We start from the raw sequence: 25,894 nt of genomic DNA, 5'->3' as shown, positions 1-25,894 counted from the left end.
GAGTCTGGGGCAAGAGTGATCGATATTGGCCCAGGTGCGGAGGAAGGCAGGATTGGGTGGAATTCAATATCAACATACTCTGAAGAAGATGATATCTACAAATGCTCAAATGGAAAATGCATTTCATTAAATAAAACATGACGGAATGTGTAAACACGACCCGTGGAGGGATGTAAACAATGGTAACCTTTGTGGCGAGAATTGTATCCAAGGAAAACACATTCAAGGGTGTGGTTGGTGAGTTTATTTTTAGTATATAATCCAAGGTAAGGGATACAAGAACACCCAAACACTCGAAGATTAGAGTATGAGGGAGGATGTTAGAAGAGACGACTGTATGTGGTGTCCCATTGAAGATTAGGAGTAGGTAGGAGGTTTATGAGATGGACAGCAGTGAGGGTAGATTCAACCCAGAGATTGTGGGGAGTGTGAGAAGTGGTAAGGAGGGTACGGATCATGATGGCAATGTGTCTGTGTTTACGTTTAGCTAGGCCATTTTGTTGGGGAGTGTGGGGACATGAGAAACGTTAGTGGATGCCTAGTTGACTGCAAAGATCGAAGAAAGCATTATTGTCACTTTGAAGGATTTGCACAGTTGTGTGAAATTGATTTTCAACCATGGCAAGAAAGGTTTGAAAGTGAGAAAAGACCTCATTTTTACAGTGCATAGGATAGATCCAGGAGTAACGGGAAAAGTCATCTGTAAACAAGACATAATAACGATAACCAGTGACAAAAATGACTGAGGACATCCATACATCAGAGTGAATTAAATAAAAGGGAGATGGGGCAAAGGTTTTATTACTAATATAAGGATAGTTTGGTGGATTTGCCAAGTGCACAATCTTTACAGAAAGCATGAGAAACTATAAAGCCTAGAGATGACGCTAAGTGAGAAAGCACAAGATGGGATGGATGGCCAAGGCGACGATGCCAAGTAGGAGACTGCACGGTGGTTAATACTTAGCTTCATGCACTATGTGTCTATTGGTTTTCTTCGCTTTCATTGGAAACTTTGCGAGAGAAGAACTTCCTTACACGCTGCAGCTTTTCTCGAACCTGATATCTAAACCTGAATTTCTTCACGGCATACCATTTTTCTTTGAGTGGGAATATTATAAATATGAAAAGAGCAAAAGCTGAAGAAACCCCAGTAACGAGAAATAAACCACGAAAGGTATGGAAGTTTAGAGTATTGGGATCGCTCGTTGTGTTGTCAAACATAGAAATTGTTCTCTTATGAAACCAGACCTTCTCCATGTCTATAAGCTTTCCCTCTTCTCTCATTAGTTGAATTTGCATTGACATATCATGGACCAATTTCGAACCTTTAGGGAAAACCTGCATATACAAAAAAAGATGAACAACGAACTAATCAGCATGCTTACTTCCTGATTTTCTGCTTTTCTCCATATAGTTTTGATTTGCAATGCATATGTGTAATTAAATGGATGTAACATATTAGATTTGATTTAAGCATCTGATTCCACACATTTTTCTCTCACAATTAAGTAAAGTACATGCACTTAATTGTCAGAATCAGAAATACAAGGATCAAATTGGAAAATCATAAAAAACTACAGAAACTATAAATGCTAAGATGTTATGTGGCCAAAATATTATGCTTAATCTTGCTAGTTTTATAGCGGAAATACAACATATGATTAATACCTAACTTAATTTAAGGGAGGTTACTCACAAAGCCAAAACCATTGGTGCTAGATTCGGGTTTAATCACGGAATAGCCAGTAGGATAGTGTGCAAGGAAGATCTTCATGTATGGAAGCTCGTCAACGATAGAAGAGACACCACCATGCTTACTTCCTCTTGATAAAGCGAGAGCATATTCTTCAACCAAATTATAGGGATTAAGACCTTTGAAATTCAAGTTCTTTACCAGTCCCGGGGTGAATGAACCTGATTGGTAACCTATATAGTCCCCTCTTGAGTGTAATTGTATTTGGTTAACTGTCATAATTGATGTCAGAGTTGCTGTGTAACTGGAAGTCAATATAAGCACAGAAAACACCCATATGATCACTACAAACTTTGCTAAATTGTTTAACAACTTCTCCCCTGCATCAAAAAGACAACATTTCATTTCCAGGTGATCTTAGCAAATCAACTCTAAACTAAATCAAGACTGATGGTCAACTACTGCATCTATATAGTGCACTTACTATGAGCATACACAAGGGTTGAGAAGGCAAACCATAATATGGTTCCGATTTGCTGCGAAGGTGTCCCTTGGAATTCTGGGTTGACAGGACGCTCAATTACCCACACAACGAAACCGGTCAAGATAAAGAAACCCGCAATTGTGATCCAAAGATCTGCCGAAAGAGGTTTCAAGAAAATCCACATGTCTCCATTTTCATTTGATACTAGCATCCCCACACCTAAGTCAGTATATGGTATTGTAAAACCAACATACTGAGATCTCTCCCATGTGATCGTGGTATCCCCAACAACAGCATCGAATGTCTAGTTAAAATACATTCCCCAATATGCAAATGTGTGTGGCAGGAAAATGAAAAATAAAAAATTAGAAAGATTAAATCATTAAAATGTTATATAATGAGACGCAAATCTATTTTTGCATTACAAGTTATTAGCATACAATTACAGATGTATTTATCCAACATAATATTTATATTTTACCTGATATAAATTTTTAATTTCAAATTAAGCATACCTGGAGAAAAACTTGGTAAACAAGATCATTGTAACTTGCATTAATGCCAATCGGAAATGGAATGAAGGTATAATTTACTTCATACGGCAATGCTCTAATTGCAGCCTCGAATACGTCGATGCAGAAGCCTGTGAAATATGTTCGATTGGTTTGATTATCATGTTTCATATGCACAAGTTCGTTGAACCCTTTTTTCACTGGAACGCCAACTCTTAGTTTTATTTCAGAACTAGTACTCACATGCATCTTTGAACCTCTTGGGATGGTTGATGATCCTCCAGGCCATATGATTGTTTCGAGATCGTTGGTCGAAAGTAAATTTCTTCTGTTATTAAGTGGGTAGGAATCTCTTGTGTGTTTTTCTTCACATGGCCAAAATCCAACCCTTCTTTCCCCTTTTCCTATGACATTCACAATCTCAAATGCACTTGAAACTAGCTTCCCATTTGGATATTGAATTTCTTCACCGCTTAATCCCTTAAACCTTGTTTGCAATATCTCTTGAAGAAGCAGAAGTCCATGTTTGGAGGACGTAATATTGTTTAAATTCACTAGGTTCAATCCTGTAGAAGTCCAGGTCCTCTCAACTGCTTCAGCTAGAGCCCAAGTTGCATCATATGCCCAAATTCCATCTGGGATTACCGCACTTACTTCTATGTTAGGATCCTGCATGTAAAATATCCTCCTCAATCTTGAAGTAAGATTGTGGAGGCGGGTTGATGCTGGAGTATAAGACTTCAAACCGAGCACTCCTTGCGTTGACTCAATTACAGATGGGTCCATGGAAAAATGCAAGAAATTCATGCTAGTTGATGTCATGATCCAAGCATACCCTTCACTGAGCAGGCCTAACTTTTTTGCATTCAAGAAAAGGCGAGGAACAAGAAAATGTGATACATGCACCACAAATACCGCCGTCTTCAACTTTGTGAGGTTGCGGAGCTCTTCAATGATCTGTTCATCTGCTGAGGAGGCAGCAATGCAACTTTTATATACAATAGTCACATTTGCTTCTTCAATGGAGTTGATAAAAAATGGAATGATGTCTCTCCCATAATCTGTGTTCTCATATAGAAGGATGACATCCCTCCATTTGAACATTTCAATAAGGCCACTGATTGCCGTAACTTGAGAAGTTTCATCTTGTGTAATCTCAACAAAGAAGGGATATTCGCCAGGAGCACCGAAAGGACTAGTACGAAGTCCAGAAAGTGACAATACAGGGACTTTAGCTTCTTCTCCTAACTCTGCCAATAGGTTTGCTTCCATTCTTGTTTGTGCACCAATTATTGCTTCCACTTTGATCTTATCCAAAAGATTTAGAGCTGCATTTGGTTGAAGATCGCAACTAGAGTTTAAGATAAAATTATATAATGATAGTTTCTTATAATTTTTTTTTTATTATAATCATTATAACAAAGTCTAGAAGGAAAATTAAAAGACTAAAATATTAATATGTGGCTTACCAGCTGATAGAGCATGCAGAGCTTTTCCTTTGGAATCTCTGGTGTGCAGAATTACTCTTGTGCTGTAGTTATTATGCAGATGGTAGAAATCAGACAGGGCTGTTGAAATGCAGCTGAGAATAATCTTTCCTTCCCTTGACCCCATATCAAGAATCACACCAACATGAACCTCTTCCACAACAATATTGGGACTGCCATCAATTTCAGCACACAAGAGACCTACAAGGCTAAACAAGGTCACAAAAGACAGGCAGAGGATGGTTTGCTTCTTCCCTTGAAACTCCATATACATGACTAACTTAGTTTCTGCTTCTCTTTAATTAGTGGGAGGTGCTATGGACTGCAAGATATAACAAATTCCAGTGATTAGGAAATTCAAGAAAGTAATGTGAACAGATTGACGAAGACTTTGAAAATTGGTGTTTTTCTCGAGTTCGGGAGGGAGGACGAGGTGGTGGAGGACTTTGCCTCTGTTTCTCTTCTCTTCTATCTATCTAAAGCTTTCCCATTTGTTTTTGCTTCACTATTCATTCCCAGAGCACACCTTTCAGGTACGCTTACGAAGCTCCCCTGCTGCTTCCATTCCACACAAGGCCCCTTAAAAATGGTCCAATCTCAAGTCAATTTATTTTAATCCCCTGGGGTCAAGATTTAGCCATGCATCCCATGTGGTAAAGAAATGGTGGACTAGAAACCATGCTCTCCCCTTTAACATGTTGATCCCAATCGTGGTGTGAAAGGTTTTGTGCTCGACAGGGATTATGGACCACCTGTTTACACTGAGTTTTTTTCATATTTATTTATTTATTTTTAATGGGGCTTGGGCTATGAGCCAGAAGAAAATAATGGGCCTTGGGCTTGGGCCACATGCGCACAAATTTCTCAAACCAAAAAGTTCATACTTTTCAAGTTTTATAAATTCTTATAAAAGATAACACTTCTTTGACAATGGGAATACTTAATGTTTTGACCCATCACGCAGGAATTATTTTTAGTGTCTTTCGTCCCTTCTATATAATTTATTTATGCCAATAAATATATATGTGCAGGTGAGAGCATGTACTGTTGTTTATCGCTTGGACTAGACCGGATGGAAAAAAATCAGTTAATTAAAAAAGTTAACAAATCAGCATTGAATTGGACCGGACCAATTTAAACCAGTTTTGATTTCGATTTCATACCTTACCAAATTGGAACGTTTGTGTGTATATAAATATTTACAAAACTATTTAAATTCAATGCTACATTTTTAATCTCATAACTAATATTTTCCTAAGTCCAACTTCAAAACATCTCTCTTTTCTGAGCATAATATCTCTCTTTGGATGAAATTGGATTATTTGTAAATTTTCAAGCCCAAAAATTAAAATTTTAGGTAGAATTTGTATAAAAAATAATAATTTTAAAAAAAATAATAATCCGATTCAAAATCGAAAATTAGACCGGAATCAGTTTAAACTAAACCAACCAATTTTATAATTTTTTTATATACTAAAACTAGATCTAATCAGGCTGGTTAAATAGTTTCGATTCTGAGTTCAATTTAAGATAAAAACCGGACCGAACTGATATTATTATAAACCATATGGCTAGTACGCCTTGAAGAGTAGCAGCAAAGTATGAAAGGAGAAGATGAGAGAATCATATTGTAGTAGTGGTTATGGCAGTATGGTATTATATTGTGGTTGTGCAAATATGGAGGAGTGACCTTTTATAGGCATCAAATAACATATAACATTCACCACATTAAATCAAAAAAATTAAAGCAATCAATATATAAATAATACTTGAAAATTAATTTTGTATAACCCCACAATAAATAAAATAAAACAACCAAAATAATTAAATAAATCAAAACATTTAAATTTTTAAAATATTTTTAAAATTCCAACAGTCTCCAATCCTCTGATTCAAGGAAGGCTTCATTATTCAAACTCTCTGGAGCATTTTCAGTCTGAGTGCTTGCCTTGTGTGAGCATGCACCAGTATCTCAGTAAATTTCGTTTCTCATAGTTGACACAAACAAATGAAGGTTGATTCTCGCCGAGTTGATTTGCAATGCCACGCCGCTCTAAAACATAATCTGTTATTAGATTGCCTGAAAAAGAAAGAGTATGTAAGGTAAGGGGCTTTGACTGAACCAATAAGCTCCAAGATTGATAAATTTCTGAAGTAGAAGAATTGGCTCTTGTTTTTTATTAATCAAATTTAGCATTTGTAAATACATACACAAGTATACATTGAGCATATGTGACTCAGAATGTAAATTACACAAGAATTATATACAATGTTTTAAATCGCTATTGTGTAACGTGTCGCATATGTATATCTATTTACTTATTTATATATGAATGTATATACAAAGTTTAGAAAGGGTACTCACAAAGCCAAAACCAATGGTAATAGGCTTGGGTTTAATCATAGAGTAACTAGCAGAATACTTTGCCAATACACCATGGAAACCTATGTAGTTTGCTTATGGGTTATATTGTATCTGTTTAAAAGGCTTGAGACAGAGCACTTACTGTTCGGAATCGGATACCTTTAAAAGGACGTAATTTATTTTATTAGCGTAACAATCCTCTACATGGTCGAAATTTGTCGAAAAATATTGGTAGCATGATAGCGAGACAATCCTCCAAATTGTCCTTTTTGTACGTACACGAGACTTCTTTAATTTAATCTGCATTTCTTCTTCTTTATAAACAAGTTTATCAACTCATGTGCTCTTGCTCTGTTGTTCTTTCTTTTAACAAGCTTATCTTCCTTTTTTTACTTTTATTGCTGCAGCAGACAATGCGTTTACATCGAAATCACAAATGTGCCGATGATGGTTATGAGTGTTAGTCGAATGACGAATGCATGGATTATCATCGTTATAGAAAAACAAGCTAAAACGAGGGGTGGTAACTAATTTATCTTAATTTTCAAATTAATAGCTATATGTATGCACTTGTGTTTTTCAAATACCCATAAAATTCATTTAAAATCACCTACAACCCTTTCTTTTAGTTTTCTATTTAAAATACCTAATTTTTTCAAATAATACCCGATGACTAGGATCTAACTAAGAAAGTTACCTAATATAACTTAAAATCTGATTTATTATATTTTTCAGATTCCAAAACTACCCCTATTTATAAGTTAATGTGTTATGGAAGGTGTAACTAATGATATCGGTTGAATTTGAAAATATCTCCAAATAGTTGTAATGGATGTAGGAACTAATTTAGAAACTTATTTGAAATTAAATATTAAATTTCACATTAAAGTATTAGTAATCTATTTTACAACTAGTAATCTATTTTTGAATTAATGGTGTTTTCCTTCTATGAATTACGACTAGTAATCTATTTAAAGTATTAATAATTTAAAATCAATATTAAATTTAGGAATTAATGTTGTTTTCTTTGTATGAATTATACTACCAATATTATTTTTTATTATAGTTTTATGAATAATAGTGTACATACTAATAATGTAGAAAAATAATTTGATAATTTATTTATTGTTTTGTTTTTAATACATTTTTTAATGAACCTATTTTTTCTCCAAATATTGTACCTATTTTTTTCTTTATTACCTGTTTTATGAAAAATATTTTATATATAATTTATTCCAAACATTTCATTAACTGCCATAATTGTAATTAAAACTCCAGATTAATAATATATCATTCACCCCATTTCTTTTGGTTGCCATTCCCTCTAACATATCGCCCCTTAAAATTGTAAATAAAAAAATATGTAAATTACATATCCAATAATGTATATATGAAAAATATAAATATAAATATATACGTATAAAAATATAAGGATATTATTTACCAAAACAAATTAACAAAAATAGGTCAATTACTTTGTAATTGAAATTTCCATACATTTTTCATAAACTAAAAATTTATTTAGAAGAAAAAAATAAGTTCATTATACTAGGTAAATTGTTTTACTAGGTATACATTATTAGAGAAAAAACAGGCACATTATTTAGAGAAAAAAATAAGTTCATTATACTAGGTAAATTGTTTTACTAGGTACATTATTTTGAGAGAAAAAATAGATTCATTACACTAGTTAAATTGTTTTACTAGGTACATTATGAGAAAAAAAAATAATAACCTATGCTACATGAGACCTAACAATCACATAATCTCCTCATATGTCGGAAATTCCAACGCCACATATGGGGTCTGTCAGCACACTGGATAACCTAAGCCACGTGTGACCTAACAATCATAGTATTTCCCCATACGCCAGAAATTCTAACGCTACGTATGGGGTCTGTCCTCATGCCAGATAACCTACGCCACGTGGGACCTAACAATCACATAATCTCCCCATATGCCGGAAATTCCAACGCCACATATGGGGTCTGTCATCCCACTGGAAAATCCTACACCAGGGTGACCTGACAATCACATAATCTCCCCATATGCCGAAAATTTCAACGCGACATATGGGGTCTATCATCCTGCTGGAAAATCCTACGCCACAGGTAACCTGACAATCACATAATTTTCCCATACGCCAGAAATTCCAACGCCATGTATGGGGCCTATCAACACACCGGATAACCTACGCCACGTGCTATCTCAACATAATATCATAATATATCCCCATACGTCGGAACTACCAACGCCACGTATGGGGCCTGTCTGCACGCCGGATAACCTACGCCACGTGGGACCTAACAATCACAGGGTGGTACTTAGGGTAGTGTGTATAGCACTTCAAACTGACATACTCTCACTTATCTAAACTAATACTAGAGGTATTCCCATTTCAGTGATACCAGTCTATAGTAGACTGCAACGTAATTTAATCAGGAAAATAATATTATTTTTAGACCAACGATCAGGCACATGAACATAAATTTCATAATTTCAATTATTAAATAATATCTAAGAGTTTCCTACAATAATAATAAACACTCTAGAAGTCTCAACCTTGTCAACATAGCTCAACAACGCTCAAGACCTGTCACTAGGGTCATTATAATCCTTCTAGGAAGATAAAACTACCTCGAAAGACTCAAGGTCAACCGAGGGTCAAACTACCCACACTTGGTCAAACTAGCCCACAGGGCCCACGACCTCCAAATTCCGATCCGAAAGTTCCTATGTGTTCTACAAGGTTTAGGACACTCGTCCTGCAAGTTTGGTCCAGATTAGATGGTCGGATCGCTCACGATCGCACGATCTGACGGTTATTATAAACATAAACTTTAAGTTATTAAATCGGAACATCTGAGGTTCCGATTCACAATCCATGAATTCTTATATGATCATAGAAATGCCTAGATTAACATAATAAATTCAAGACCATCCAAAGGCCCAAACCCATCGAACCCGGATAACGCTCAATAGGCGATATCCGTTCGAGACTCAAACGATATCCAAATTGAAATCCGAGCACACCTACGCACTTGTGAGGACCAGGAGATTGTATCGGGACATAGTGCCCTTTTTCTACAGTGCCCGCGCGCCGCCGTATGCGCGGGCAGCGCGTGGGTGCCCAAAGCGATTAGCATCGCCCGAAAATCTCAAAATCACGGCTCCAAACTCCTACCCTAGGTATATCACCCTATTTGGAACCATTTTTGTTGTTGGACCTACCCCAAAAACTGACCGGAAGTGACCAGAATCGCAATCCCAAAATCGTCCGAATTTCAATTCATAAATCGAGTTACCTACGCTAGGAATTGATTGAATCTTACCCAACAGCCAGTTAGAGCATGAAAAGTTGGTGAGAAAACATACATTGATATCCAAGAATGGTTGCCGGAGGAGGGGGATCAGAGTCGGCGAAGTTCGAGCGAAAACCGGCAAAAACTATCTTTTCCCGGCAGCTGGAGCAACGGCCGATGTCGGGGAAGGGCTGGGTCGTGACGCTGAGGCCGAGCCGGTCCTTTTGGCACCGATCCCTTCCGCAGCCGTGGTCGGTGGCCGGAGTTTCGAAGAGAAAGAGAGACCATCGGGGAGAGAGAGAGAGAGATCTGATTTTATAAAACCATTTTTGCCAAAATTACGGTTATGCCACTGAGGGTATTTTGATCGTATCTCTCTCGTTACAACTCCGATTCGAGCCCACCACGTGTCTAAGAACTCATCTCGCCGTGCTCTATGTAACGGTACCGTCGAAATTCCCAAATTTCTTCCCGATCAAAAAGTCAACTTTAATCCTAATAAAATATTTTAGGGGCAAAATTGTATTTTCTCTCAATAAATTAATATTCACTCATTTATTTAGGATTGGGTCGTTACATTTTTTGTCTGAAATTTTTCTTGGCACTAAGATTTTTTTAATAGACTAATTAATTGAGAGTATATGAGTTAGGCTGACAGGTAACAAGCATGCAATATTCTCAGTGTCCACAGATTCTCTTGAATATATATATATATATAGTCTCTTGCTATTAAGGGATCCTTCAAATAATTTTATTTGAGGGACACCCTTTTGGGTCTTCTATGAATGTTTTTTCAACGATCCAACTATCTATTTTTTAAGTATACATTCACAGATCATCATTGAAAAAAATTAGACAAATTAGAAACCGTTTCAATATCCAATTATGTCCTACAAAATCATTGATCACGGTACTTCAAGAAAGCATTAAAATTTCAATAGTTTAAAACTGGGTTGGCATTTTAATGGGCAGACCATGTTTTGGTGGATGCACCCCTGATTGATTAGGATAGCTGTGCCTTTGGAATTACTATAGTGCCCTTTATAGGGCGATTGATAGAAGATATTCTTCTTGTTTTTTACAAGAATCAGGACAGATCGTGGAATTATTCATATTGGGATAAGACAATAAGCAAATAATGCATGGGGTTGCTCCAACTTTTAATCATAGGTGATCTTCACCAATCCACATTAGTGCTAGTATAAATTTGGGATTTAAAGACGATTCCCTTTTGAATTTCGCACTGATTTCCCCAAATCTTATGGACGACCTAGTACTTGCTTGGGCTATGTATAAATCTTTCCCTTATGTCAATAATATAGATTTTGCTTTTGGAAAACAAGAGATTAAAGAAAAAACTGCATGTCACTCCTACACGTAACAAAAGAGAAGCAAGTATATTGCTTATAAGTGACTTTATCTGTTTCCACAATATATACTAATAAACACAACCTTAGCATTGCAAAATAACGATTTCACACAGCTCCTGTACAACCACAGCGACTATAATGGGGAGCAATATCTAGTTCTACATACCTTAATACTTAGCTTCATGCACTGTCTACTGGTTTTCTTCGTTTTCATTGGAAACTTTGTGAGAGAAGAACTTCCTTACACGCTGCAGCTTTTCTCGAACCCGATATCTAAATCTGAATTTCTTCACGGCATACCATTTTTCTTTGAGTGGGAATATTATGAATATGAAAAGAGCAAAAGCTGAAGAAACCCCAGTAATGAGAAATAAACCACGAAAGGTATGGAAGTTTAGAGTATTGGGATCACTGTTTGTGTTGTCAAACATGGGAATTGTTCCCTTATGAAACCAGACCTTCTCCATCTCTATAAGCTTTCCCTCTTCTCTCATTTGTTGAATTTGCATTGACATATCATGGACCAAATTCGAACCTTTAGGGAAAACCTGCATGGACATATCATGCTTACTTCCTGATTTTCTGCTTTTCTCCATATAGTTTTGATTTGCAATGCATATGTGTAATTAAATGGATGGACATACAACATATGATTAATGCATAACCTAAATTTAAGGGAGGTTACTCACAAAGCCAAAACCATTGGTGGTAGATTCGGGATTAATCATGGAGTAGCCAGTAGGATAGTGTCCAAGGAAGATCTTAATGTACGGAACCTCGTCAACGATAGCAGAGACACCACCATGCTTACTTCCTCTTGATAAAGCGAGAGCATATTCTTCAACCGTCTTATAAGAACTTTTGAATTTTATGTTCGCTACCCCTTGCCGACTGATTAATGAATGGTAACCTATATTTACTCTTGAGTTTACTTGTATTTGGTTAACTGTCATAATTGATGTCAGAGTTGCTGTGTAACTGGAAGTCAATATAAGCACAGCAAAAACCCATATGATCACTACAAACTTTGCTAAATTGTTTAACAACTTCTCCCCTGCATCAAAAAGACAAAATTTCATTTCCAGGTGATCTTAGCAAATCAACTCTAAACTAATTCAAGACTGATGGTCAACTGTATTCGTAATTTGAGTTCGTTCTTTCATCTGAATGGATATGAGTAAGGGAATTTGAGTGACTAAAAGTGAACAAGGAATCATTTTGAATTAAGAGAATTCAGCCAGAAAAATATAATTCATAATGCTACTCTTTCTCATATCTGTGTTAATTAATCAGAAAACACAAGGGTTGTTTCATAGAGACTGAAATTAATTAGCAGTAAACTTGAATAATTGAAAGAAGTAGTGAGATATCGTGCACTTACTATGAGCATACACAAGGGTTGAGAAGGCATAGCATAATATGGTTCCGATTTGCTGCGAATGTGTGCCTTGGAATTCTGGGTTGACAGGACGCTCAATTACCCACACAACGAAACCGGTCAAGATAAAGAAAACCGCAGTTGTGATCCAAAGATCTGCCGAAAGAGGTTTCAAGAAAAACCACATGTCTTCATTTTCATTTGATACTAGCATCCCCACACCTAAGTCAGTATATGGTATTGTAAAACACACATTCTGAGATCTCTCCGATGTGATCGTGGTATCCCCAACAACAGCATCGAATGTCTAGTTAAAATACATTCCCCAATATGCAAAAGTGTGTGGCAGGAAAACGAAAAATTAAAAATTAGAAACATTAAATAATCAAAATGTAATATAATGAGATGCAAATCTATTTTTGCATTACAAGTTACTAGCGTACAATTACAGATGAATTTATCCAACATAATATTTATATTCCACCTGATATAAATTTTTAATTTCAAATTCAGCATACCTGGAGAAAAACTTGGTAAACAATATCATTGTAACTTTCATTAATGCCAATCGGAAATGGAATGAAGGTATAATTTACTTCATACGGCAATGCTCTAATTGCAGCCTCGAATACGTCGATGCAGAAGCCTGTGAAATATGTTCGATTGGTTTGATTATCATGTTTCATATGCACAAGTTCGTTGAACCCTATTCTCACTGGAACTCCAACTCTTAATTTTATTTTGGAACTATTACTCAATTGCATCTTTGAACCTCTTGGGATGGTTGATGATCCTCCAGGCCATATGATTGTTTCGAGATCGTTGGTCGAAAGTAAATTTCTTCTGCTATTAAGTGGGTAGGAATCTCTTGTGTGTTTTTCTTCACATGGCCACAATCCAACCCTTCTTTCCCCTTTTCCTATAACATTCACAATCTCAATTGCAGTCGAAACTAGCTTCCCATTTGGATATTGAATTTCTTCACCGCTTAAACCCTTAAACCTTGTTTGCAATATCTCTTGAAGAAGCAGAAGTCCATGTTTGGAGGATGTAATATTGTTTAAATTCACTAGGTTCAATCCTGTAGAAGTCCAGGTCCTCTCAACTGCTTCAGCTAGAGCCCAAGTTGTTCCATCTGGGATTACCGCACTTACTTCTATGTTAGGATCCTGCATGTAAAATATCCTCCTCAATCTTGAAGTAAGATTGTGGAGGCGGGTTGATGCTGGAGTATAAGACTTCAAACCGAGCACTCCTTGCGTTGACTCAATTACAGATGGGTCCATGGAAAAATGCAAGAAATTCATGCTAGTTGATGTCATGATCCAAGCATACCCTTCACTGAGCAGGCCTAACTTTTTTGCATTCAAGAAAAGGCGAGGAACAAGAAAATGTGATACATGCACCACAAATACCGCCGTCTTCAACTTTGTGAGGTTGCGGAGCTCTTCAATGATCTGTTCATCTGCTGAGGAGGCAGCAATGCAACTTTTATATACAATAGTCACATTTGCTTCTTCAATGGAGTTGATAAAAAATGGAATGATGTCTCTCCCATAATCTGTGTTCTCATATAGAAGGATGACATCCCTCCATTTGAACATTTCAATAAGGCCACTGATTGCCGTAACTTGAGAAGTTTCATCTTGTGTAATCTCAACAAAGAAGGGATATTCGCCAGGAGCACCGAAAGGACTAGTACGAAGTCCAGAAAGTGACAATACAGGGACTTTAGCTTCTTCTCCTAACTCTGCCAATAGGTTTGCTTCCATTTTTGTTTGTGCACCAATTATTGCTTCCACTTTGATCTTATCCAAAAGATTTAGAGCTGCATTTGGTTGAGGATCGGGAGTAGAGTTTAAGATAAAAGTATACAATGATAGTTTCTTATAATTTTTTTTAATGGTAAATTTCACTTACTACCCGCAAGTTTCCGAAATTTACACTTTCTGCTACATAAAGTTTTTTTCGTATCAAATTCGTATATAAAGTTCAATTTCCTTCCATTTTCATACTCACCGTCAACCACCAAAAAATCAATTAATTTTTTTAATTTAAAAAAAAAAAAACTCTCTTCATCTATCTTTGTACACCCATCCGCAAGTCTTCAAAGCCATCAGAGTTTTTATCAAAAATAGCCAAAATTTACCCTACACTTTCAAAAATGTCAGTTTTTATAAAATCTTTCAAATATAGCCAGAAACTCACCTAAATAGACACAAATACCCTTAAAAATTAAAACCCACATAAATCTAAAAAGTAAAACACTACTACACAAATTTTGGAATCGCACACACGTCTGTAGCCTTGGTCGGACTACTGGCCTCTAGATATAGTTGATGATGATGACATGAGGAGCTTTTATTTTTGAAAGTCTTTCCCCCACTGCTTCCATGACTCCCTCATCCCGGTCAAACCCCCTTCTCCCTCATCCCGACCAGATCCTCTCCCGTCCACAACCCAGATTAATTTTAGGACAAACTACATAAAAACCCCCAACCTATAGGGTCATTTTCATGTTCATACCCAATTTTAGGGACATTTACGAGTACATACTCAACGTCACGGAAACCCTACAATTTGGCCCTGTTAGCTAAACTGTTAGTAAGTCTATTAAATGCTGTTGTTGCATTTGTGGGACTTTTTTTTTAATTTGACGTGGGATTCCACATGGACAAAAAACTAATAAACTATTATACAAACAAGTAAAATTATATTAAATAATATTAAAAATTCTCTCCTCCAACTCCATACCCAGTGAACCCAGCTACTCCCGCCCCCAAAACAACCACCCAAGCCACCCAAACTACCACCCAGCTCCTCCACTCACATCCCCAAATAACTTACCCAAGCCACCCATCCCAGCCATACAACCCATCTTGTTCCAACCCAACCCCATCACCTCTCACCCATTCTCTCTCCTCCCCAGCACAGCCAACCCTCAAATCCCCAACTCATGCAATTTTAGACTTTGAGAACTTGGTCACGTTTTGAAAAGCAATTGGTATGGTTTCTGATTAATAGAAACCATAGATTCGTGTCGCCTGCTTGCTGAAAGAACAAATAGAATTGCCGATCTGTATTGTCGCTTGAATGAAGACACCTGATCGGCCCGACTTTCCCAAATGCTCACCACCGGCCTTGCTCCTTTCCGAGTCAATTTTTTCAAGGGCGTGATTTTGATTCCTCCATATTAATCCAAATGGTTGGATCATTTTAAAAAAGATTAAATTAAATTTGGTGGTTGTTGCATTTATTTCACAATCTGGAGTCTAGCCACTTGCAGATCTGAGTATGGGGCTTGGTAGTAGGGGATATGGGTGTGTTAGCATAACTGGATCGAACCAGATGTAAGAGAGAGAGAGAGAGAGAGAGAGAGAGAGAGAGATGGGTGGAGAGATTTTAGGAGAGGCGGGAAAGGGGATGGGGCTGGTCGAGGCTGCATGGAGAACAGGTGTGGCGTTGGGCTGAGAGATTTTCGGGCGATCGAGAGGTGCGATGGGCAATCGGGAGAGGCGATGGGTCTTAATCGACGTCGAAAACCTAGGTGGGGTGGTTGTGATTGTTTTGGCTTGCTGGGGTGGTTGTTGTGGCTGGTTGGCTGGGGTGCTGATTTGGGTGGCTAGCGCAGTCATGCTAGGGGAGGGTTGGGAGGAGAGCGTTGGATAGATTGTTTTTTTTCTTTTTGATTCTTAAATTTAATGATTTTAATTATAAAAAAATAAATTATTTTTTATTATTTTTTTGTCCACGTGGAATCCTACGTCAATTAAAAAATAGGTCCCACAAATGTCACATCAGCATTTAACAGACTTACTAATAGTTTAGCTAATGGAGGGGGCAAATTGTAAGGTTTCCGTGACGTTGAGTATGTACTCGTAAATGTCCCAAAAATTGGATATGAACTTGAAAATGATCCTATAGATTGGGGAGTTTTATGTAGTTTTTCCTTAATTTTATAGTACAAAGACTAAAATATTAATGTGGCTTACCAGCTGATAGAGCATGTAGAGCTTTTCCTTTGGAATCTCTGGTGTGCAGAATTACTCTTGTGCTGTAGTTATTATGCAGATGGTAGAAATCAGACAGGGCTGTTGAAATGCAGCTGAGAATAATCTTTCCTTCGCTTGACCCCATATCAAGAATCACACCAACATGAACCTCTTCCAAAACAATATTGGGACTGCCATCAATTTCAGCACACAAGAGACCTACAAGGCTAAACAAGGTCACAAAGGACAGGCAGAGGATGGTTTGCATCTTCCCTTGAAACTCCATATACACAAGAGACCAGCTTAATTTCTGCTTCTCTATTGTTTGGTTTAACACTTGATCAGTATCATCCTGCATATATATAATGCTTCTTCATATGTTAATTAATTAGCGCTAGCTCGTCCGAGAATATTAATTTATATTAGTTAAATAAAATGCTAAGGAGGAAAACTATCACTATCAAGATACCGTTTACTTCTCTTTAATTAGTGGGAGGGGCTGCAGGCTGTGGGCTGCAAGATATAAGAAATTCCAGTTATTAGGAAATTCCAGAAAGCAACGTGAATCGGTTGACCAAGACTTTGTGAATGGTGATGTAGCTAGAATATGACAGGTGACAAATTCAAAGTGAATATTCTTTGAAGCGTGTTGCATTCGTTATGATAATTTAAGGAACTTGTTACAATTTTAATTTTTTTTTGGGTCAACAAGGAACTTGTTATAATAATATTCATATAAAGCGTGTACTATTACAAGTTTTTAAAAGCCTAGGCCTTGACTTACTAAACCATATGGGTGGTACACCCTGAAGAGTAGCAGCAAATTCACAATAGAATGTTATTACCTTTGGCAGCAAGTAAATTTCATTTAAGACTTAAGGTCGCCAATCCTTGGATTCAAGGAAGGCTTCATGATTCAAACTCTCTGGAGCATTTTCAGCCTGAGCAGTGCTTGTCTTATGTGAGCATGAACCAGTATCTCAGTAAATTTCGTTTCACATAGTCGACACTAACAAAGTGAAGGTTGATTCTCACCGAGTTGATTTGCAATGCCACGCGTCTCATAAACGTAATATATTATTAGATTGCCTGAAAAAAGAGAGAGCATGTAAGCTAAGGGGCTTTGACCGAACCAATAAGCTCCAAGATTGATAAATTTCTGAAGTACAACAACATTTCAGCATTTCGACATATGTCAATTTGTAAAAGATATTTAAAATCGAGCAAAAGAAAAAGAAAAGTATCATTTCTCATTTCTCTTACATTAATTATGAATGAGAAACTGATGAGATTCATTATTTATCATAAACAGATGTTCAACTTTAGAAATCTACTAGCAATGGTGCCCGCGCGATGTTGCGGTTTTAAAACAGTGTGAAATGTATACATAGTCGCGAAAATATGTAGGAAAGATGGTACTATTTATATAGACATGGATATCTAAATAGTGGCATATTTGGTTTGCAAGTTCAATACTCCCAAAAAAATAATTAGCCAAACTACAGACGCAAAAAAGAATCTTAATCAATTCCAAATGATAAGGTAGTGTTCAAACTTAGAAAGAGAAGAATTAAAGTTCAGAATTAGAATTTAGATAATGGAGGTAGTCTTCAAACTTTGAACATCTAACATGACATCACCAAATCAGTAAATATTACACAAAATCAGTATAAAAACACATTAAGACAAAAAAATAATAAAAAAGCAAACATTAACAACAATAGATCATTACACAATTTAGGGTGACCCTAACAACAATTGGGGAATTGATTGCTTTTGTTAGAGACCAAAGCAAGTGTTTCTAAAGCAGAGAATAAGAGCATAAAAGTTTTTGAATATTGAATGCCCATTTTTACTTTTTCTTCCTCTTCCTCTGTTTCCCGAGAAAACAAATAAACAGAATCAGCCAAATATCACCACAAATCAAATGTACGGTAGTTAATTAAATGCCAAAGTAAGAAGTGCCAAAGAATCATTGAGCATACAAACAAAAAACAAAAAAACAAAAAACAAAAAAAATCTGAGTCACCACTTGTAGAAGATTAGCCCTTTGCTGGCAGCTCCTTTCACTTACAAACTCCTTGGTGTTCCAGTGCCACAACAACTTCAGTACTTGCTGCACAATCCAAGCTCTTCAGTACTCGATGCACAATCCAAGCCCTGCAAGCCACATTGGTATTTGTTATGGGTTGCCATAAAAGGAAATTTTCATTCTTAAAGGTCCGTATGTACGAATCTATAAATGAGTTGCAAAACTTCCACAAATACCAAATCAAATCACAGCTTAGTGGCGGCATGTATGTACCAAATTGTGGCACATCCCATTTCAGCTCATAAATCGTCAAATAAGAAATTTAAAATACGCATACTACAGGACACATTCATATCATATAAATTGAAAGGATGAACCAATATTTTGCAAAAGCACAAAACCTTATTAACATCCCAACAAACCTAGAGGATAAAAACAGATAATCAAATCAATCATGAAATAGAGAATAATAGACAGAATATGCACATATAAGGAAGACATGCAACAATTAAGACCACTCGCGCCACCCATTTCTCTGTAATTGATCTTTCACTTTTTTATTGTCAATCTAACATACTTTTAAATCTTTACCAATCAAATTTTACAATAATTTGGGTTCCTGTAACCTACCTACGATTTTGATAGTTTATCCTTTGCTACTTGCCTACTCCAATTATCGGAAGAAAACTGTACCAAAAATTGTGTCATTTTCATTGGAAAATTCAAAATTAAATGTTGAGTTTAAAGAGATAATGTTTTTATAAAAAAATTCATTCTAAAACTGGTGGAGTAAAGTACTCGCAGAATATGTAACTCTTGCTGTTTGTTGAAAAGACAGATTCATCTTCTATTCCTATAATATATTTGTACATTGCACAAAACGTACTATAAAAAAAATGTTTTGGACAGAGACATGAGAGTAAATATTTAAAAAAAAGAGGAAAGACTTATCACCCGGAAAATTGGAACCCCAATACAAAAGAAAGGTTTGCAATTTTGCAGACACATTTGAGAGCCCAAAATTCATCGAAATGAGACACTAAAACCAAGAGGAGCCTTTATTCAGCAAAGAGGAGGCTTCAATTTTGAAGGGAAAAAAAGAAAAGAAAACATACGTCTCCAATTCAACCGGGCATTTCGAGGGGATGCCTATGGCGCAGCCTCCTTCACATCTGCCACCAAAGCCAAACATCAAATGCAAAATGCGATTCAAATGATTGAAACAAAATTAGAAAAGCGAAATAAAAGTGATAAAAGAGTGACGCTTTGGGGGTAAAAGGTGAGGCCTTTGGCAACAAATTGGATTTCGCCAGGAGGAGAGTTGAGGAGGAACCACTTCCCCACTGCAAAACAACATTTACTACATTAGACACTGACAAATAATCAAAATGGGTACAAATTTATTAATTAGAAAAAATAGAGTATAAACGGCAGAGAGAACAAACCTCATTAATGGCAAGCACTTGGCCATTGCTCTTCTTGACCTTCTTCAGCTTCCTCAGGAAATACCTAATCCAAACAAATCAATCAATAATATTAAGTTTAACCAAAAATTCACCAATGAACATTTGGGATCACAAAAGCCAAGCTAAGGCTAAGCATTATACCAGAACTTGGACCTGGCGCAAACCTCATTGGTGGCCCAGAGCTTCATTCAGAAAATTCCGGGGTGCTCATCAGATGCTGTAGGGAGCTTCCTCCCAACAACCTGGTACTGGTGGAACTGCAACACAAAAAAGACACTGTTAATTGCAGCTTTACCATTTGACACGCCCTAAGGGAAATATATCACACAAAAACAAATACCGAATTAAATGGAACCTAAGAAACTGTGAAGATAATTTCTAGATATTTGTTTACCAAATTTCATACAACAATCTTCCACTTAAACTGACTGTTTTACAACAATAATAAGAATTTGTATGCATATTACATATGCAATGTTTGGCTAATCCACTTCACCAGTAGCCATATATTTAACTAAATAAACTATGTCTAAAACCAAATGGGTATTCTTCAAGAACAAAACCAACCTTCTTGAAGCATACCCATCTAAGTTATAATATGCAGTGGAAAAGAGAATAAAAAGAACCCCCTAGCATCCCAGTACCCTAACATGGAAAAAAAAGTGCATAATTTAGAATTCAACAACAGAAATTGTCTCATTAAATTAAACAGATAATAAACAGTGAATTTAAGGCTGAGATGTAATCGACTTATTGAAAAAAAAAAAAAAAAAAAAAGAGGATGAGAGAAGGATTGACAAACCTCTTTGCTAGTCCAAATGCAGAACCCTACTTCGTTTTTTCTTGTAGCACCTTCAAAGTCAGTCAACATTCTGTGTTGTTCTACAAAAGATATTTACAAACACAGAACGTCATCAAAAACCTTTATTGTAAATTTCTTCAACACAAAAAATCCAGAACCAAAATATTTGACGAAATTCTATTAAAAGAAAAAAAAACTGAAATTAAAGAGAGGGAGAGATAACATTGTATACCGTAACTTCTGTACACATACACTGGCTCTGTCCCACAACATCAGCAATGGCAAGCCTTTATTCACACACGAACAGTCCCCTGCCATTACCAATTCAAAAGCATGATCAATCCCACCACAGGGGAGAAATACAATCATAATTAATAAAAGGGAAAGAAATTGAAATACAGTGGAGGCGATTAAAAGATGCAAACCTTGTTTCTATTTCAAAGTCCACGAATAGATGTAGTTGCGCCATTTTGTTATAGTCCTGCAACGCACACAGTCATCAGCTTCACCCAAGCAATTCTGCGTGCCAATTCAATTCACCATGAACCAATCCATAAGCTCAAACCTAGAACCCAATCATATGATAAACCACAAAACAAAAGGCTTAATTTTGGTCCAAAAGGAAAATTCAAGGGTATGGTTCTCACCTGAAATGCTTTGGTGAGGTTGCAAAATCACCTTTTTCCTCATGCTCAAACCCTTCAACAACCAAAAAACAACGAAAGGAAATTTTCATTGTAAATGCCGAAGACCGAATCCGTGCATCCCATGGCTGCCCCCAACCAGCCCAACCAAGCTGGTTAGAAGCGGACGATATTTCTGTGGAAACGAAACAGTGCGGAGAGTTGGCATCCAAAGACAGAGGGGCAAAAAGGGGAGAGCAGAAAAGGTTTAGGGGAGGGCATTTTCGGTAATTCACTGTGATGAAAAGAAAACAAAACAGCAAACAACACTGAAAGGGGGGGCATTTCCGTCATTATACTGTGCCTAGCTACAGTGTTTAGGTGCATTGGGCTTTAGTATATACCAGAAAATCAAGTGAACCCCACCAAAAGGAATCTCATATTCATAGAAAATTTCTATTTGAATGAACCCCACCACTCAATTGAGTCTCAGATTCACAGAAATTTCCTAACCCAATTGCTTTTCTTAATTCTGTATTATTTAGGAGATGAACTGAAATGTTGGGCAATACTTGTTTCCTCCAATTTCCTCCATTTAACCAACTTCCTTTAGGTTGAATGGAAAAGTTTGAGAGAAACTATTTTCTATTTTTTCCTTTCATTTATTTTTCATCCACAACAGAACAATAAGCACCAATGAAGACCAAAACAAAAAATTTAAGTGAGAACTGATGAAATAATAGTATTGTGTAGAGGACGACATAAATAATGTCATCTACCAAGAGTTACAACCCACACACCCAACCAATTTTTCATACGAACCAAGAGTTACAAACCATACACCCAACCAATTTTTCATACGAAAGAAATACTTGGAAATGGAAGGTATAGTGCTATCACCCTTGCCTTTCTTTTTCTCTTTCTCACTCATATAAACACATATACTGTGCTGTTCCAAACAACAAATACTCTAATAAATAAAGAAAGAGCTGAAACTGCGAAGAACGATACAAAACTACCACTCTTCAATTTAAAAATAGTTTCAGCTGCAACAACCAACTTCAGAGAGAAGATTTGGCCCTATTTTATAAGGCAAAAGCTCTCTAACCACATGACATACATCTAACTCCATGTGATTCTACAACAATGATTATCAATTTCCTAATTGCTCATTTTCCTAACTTTAATCATCACAGACCCAAAATTAATTCTAAAAATTTCAAATAAGCATGGTACTAAACCAATTTCCAATTTACTTAGTGAAGTCTTTTTTATAAAGGATAGTTGTTGAGCAAAAAGGAAAATGAAAATAAGCTTTTAGTGCATAAGTACATTGAAGCAAAACATGAAGAGAATCCAATATATAACTTCAACATATAACTTTAATTTTCTATAAGTGTTGATCTAAATTTACGGTGGTGATTAATTTTCATTGTAATTCTAATCATTGGTGGTGCATTAGTAAACATGGGTGTGGACTCGGACTTGGAATGGTGAGAGAGGTGTGTTAATAGTATGAAGCCTATGTGATCACTGGAATTCAGGAACAGATTCAATGGATATAGTTGGAGCAATATAATTGAAATTCAATCCTACGTGTGACTAACATAAAAAAACAGATTAGAAATGAATACGTATCAATGTATTACTCTACACTAAAAAATAAATTTAAAGGATATGATTATGATATGAATATGCTTGTTTCACAATGAAAAACAGCAATGGGCCATGATCCAATGTAAAACAGAATGTTCAATTCTTGTTTATTTGAGGGCATAAAGCAAGAATCTGCCACTCAGACAATAAATAAAATCTCTAACACCAAAAACAGATTCAAGAGATGCCAAAAATATAAAAACAGTTCTACAAATACCACACCAGATTCAACAGATCCAAGAGATGCATAAATACCAAAATAGATTCAACAGATACCACACTTAGCAAAACAGATTCAACACATGCCACTCATACATTACAATCCTTTTTCGGTTAAACACATATATAGGGGCAGACCTGTTTCACTGTGTAGAATATAGAGGTGAAGACTAATATGTGGGTGAAAATATTTGCTGGTCCAGCCTGCAAGTCATACAGAGAATGGAAAATCATTTCCTGTAATAAAATTAGGAATACTATACACTATAGAAAGAATACCAAATAGGTTTGACAGACTGTAAAATTAAGTTTTATACAATATAAAGGTTGGAGTTGTAAACATCTAAACCTATTATCACAACAACGAATTAACAACCCATTACAGCAGCAAAATCATTACAAATTTCGAAATTGGCACATATATTCTATTGTTCCAAATAACCAATATTCTAATAATTAGAATGAAACAGGGAGCAAGCTGCAACAAACAACTTAAGAGAGAATATTTGGCCCTGTTTTATAAGGCAAACAATTAATTCTAAAAATTTCAAAGAAGCATGGTACGAAACCAATTTCCAACTTACTTAGTGAAGTCTTTTCTATAAACGATAGTTGTTGAAGAAAAAGGGAGATGAAAATAAGCTTTTAGTGCATAAGTACATTGAAGCAAAACATGAAGAGAATCCAATACATAACTTCAATATATAACTTTACTTTTCTATAAGTGTTGATCTAAATTTACATCTCCTTTGTCTTGGCAACTCAATCGAACATTTCAATTAAAAGTCACCCTAAACAATCAAAATCACATTCAAGGAAAAATCATAATTTTAAAGGACAAACCATACACATTCAAGCAAAAATTCTACACCATTCCTGCTCAATGAGGCCAAACAATTTTCAGAACTTATCTACTACTCACAAAGACAGAGTCCTAGTTTGTGGTTACCCAAATTAAGGTTCTAAACCCTATCTCAAGGTTTTGGGATTTTTCAATCACATAGCCAATAAATATTGTCAAGTAGAGATGCTATTTTAATCCCCTCAAGATCCATCCTTTACATAAAATCATGTCAAAAAAAATGCGTACTGCAACTCCCATGCCAGATTTGGAATTCAATTGTAGAACAGCTAACAAAAATAAAAAATAAAAAAAGTTAACAGCAAGACAAAAATAGGCTTCAAATGAGACCATGGTAGTCAACACTTCAAAACATTAGTGATAGGGAAGTCCCCTACCACTGGCCTTCTCTTATTTAAAATCAAAGGCAGTACCACGTGTGGGCACCCCTGGGCTGTAGGCCAGTGCAAAGTTTGGCACAAAACTTTTTTACCTCAATAAATTCATATTTTTTTTCACATTTAAGCCTAGCCCTATTTAGCCCATATAAAACATAGTTCACCCATTTATAAGCAAAAAAAAACCCAAAATGCAGCTTTAAAACTACAGACTTATTTTCTTGGTTACTTCAGACCACAATGGAACACCCAAGCAATGATGACCAATGGAAGAATTCAGTGGTAGTAACATATGGGAATCAAGTTACTGGTATTGAATTTTCTGTCTGATATGCTAAAGCCTTTACTCTGACAATGGTCCCAAATGACCTCAACCATGTTGTGTGCTGTTTTTATACCTAGGTATGTTTTGCATTTAGTATTTTCCTCAAACCAATGTCTTTTTTTCTCTCTTTAATCAATCTAAATGGTCTGTGACTACAATTTTATTTTAAAGAGATAAAATCATCCATCTCATACATAACTTAAGTCAATTTATAAATAAAACTTTCCCTCTGTCGGATTAGTTTCTTTTTGTTTATCTTAAATTACACTATCTGTTTGTTGTTGAAGAAAAACCCTTTTAAACAATTAACTTGTCCACTATAAACCTAAAGAAAATTAAACCCATTTTCACATGGTGCCGTTAGCTAATTCCTATGCTCTATTAACAGAAAGATCAAATTCATGCAAGCAAATTGAACACTTTGCTAAAGTAAAACAGCAATTAACCAACATTAAGAAAAGAAAAGAAAAACAAATCCCAACTGACAAAGAGCCAGCCAAAAAACATCTTCCATTCTTATCTCCCAACAATTCCAATCGAATCTAAAATATGGTTCTGGTTGTATTAACAACTCCAACCACATAATAAAGGTAAAAGCTGAAAATCAAAATAACCAAATAAATGAACCCAATCATCCCTAATTTCTATTTTGTCAAAACCTAATTAAGCTTCACTTCTTTTTTGCTTGTATTTTATCATCAATTTCAACACCAATATCAGATAAAAAAAGGGAATTTTTTCAATTAAAAAAAAAAAAAAAAAAACATGCTCAGTAGAATCAAAGGAATCAAATAAATGAACCGAAATTCCTAAAAAATAACTAAATCAACCATTAGAGATAACCCAAAAACCTGAAATCAAAATAACCAAAAAACATGAACACAACTCTACAAAGCATGAAAAATCTCCCACCCAACAATCAAATTCATGAAATAAAGACCTTAGA

General features: G+C 35.9%; 2 protein-coding genes and 2 long non-coding RNA genes across 5 annotated transcripts; all 4 read right to left on the bottom strand.

The window, feature by feature from the left end:
- Window positions 1-769: 769 nt before the first annotated feature.
- Window positions 770-4,911, bottom strand: LOC117617220 (glutamate receptor 1.3-like). Its single transcript, XM_034346511.1, has 5 exons — window positions 4,162-4,911; window positions 2,696-4,020; window positions 2,181-2,484; window positions 1,700-2,076; window positions 770-1,341 (listed from the first exon to the last, which is right to left on the bottom strand). Exons 1-5 carry the CDS (start codon window positions 4,451-4,453, stop codon window positions 985-987), a joined length of 2,655 nt encoding a protein of 884 aa, XP_034202402.1. The 5' UTR covers window positions 4,454-4,911; the 3' UTR covers window positions 770-984.
- A 6,313-nt stretch (window positions 4,912-11,224) lies between these two features.
- Window positions 11,225-17,087, bottom strand: LOC117619198 (glutamate receptor 1.4-like). The gene is made up of 6 exons (XM_034349089.1): window positions 17,056-17,087; window positions 16,587-16,938; window positions 13,113-14,422; window positions 12,598-12,901; window positions 11,906-12,270; window positions 11,225-11,764 (listed from the first exon to the last, which is right to left on the bottom strand). The coding sequence occupies exons 2-6, from the start codon at window positions 16,870-16,872 to the stop codon at window positions 11,408-11,410; spliced, it is 2,622 nt and encodes an 873-aa protein (XP_034204980.1). The 5' UTR covers window positions 16,873-16,938; window positions 17,056-17,087; the 3' UTR covers window positions 11,225-11,407.
- A 2,838-nt stretch (window positions 17,088-19,925) lies between these two features.
- Window positions 19,926-21,171, bottom strand: LOC117619082. 2 transcript variants are annotated; one of them, XR_004584524.1, is made up of 5 exons: window positions 21,119-21,171; window positions 20,887-20,966; window positions 20,226-20,341; window positions 20,064-20,127; window positions 19,926-19,953 (listed from the first exon to the last, which is right to left on the bottom strand). It is a non-coding gene; the product is annotated as an uncharacterized LOC117619082 (long non-coding RNA). The 2 variants fall into 2 exon arrangements; XR_004584525.1 differs by having other exon boundaries at window positions 19,943-19,961.
- On the bottom strand, window positions 21,162-21,723 carry LOC117619083. The gene is made up of 3 exons (XR_004584526.1): window positions 21,534-21,723; window positions 21,312-21,405; window positions 21,162-21,197 (listed from the first exon to the last, which is right to left on the bottom strand). It is a non-coding gene; the product is annotated as an uncharacterized LOC117619083 (long non-coding RNA).
- Between the last annotated feature and the right edge of the window lie 4,171 nt (window positions 21,724-25,894).

Source organism: Prunus dulcis, chromosome 2 (assembly GCF_902201215.1).
Source record: "Prunus dulcis chromosome 2, ALMONDv2, whole genome shotgun sequence".
In the NCBI taxonomy this organism is placed as follows: Eukaryota; Viridiplantae; Streptophyta; class Magnoliopsida; order Rosales; family Rosaceae; genus Prunus; species Prunus dulcis.
The sequence above is the reverse complement of the archived record's forward strand: the minus strand, read 5'-3'. Positions and strand labels throughout refer to the sequence as shown.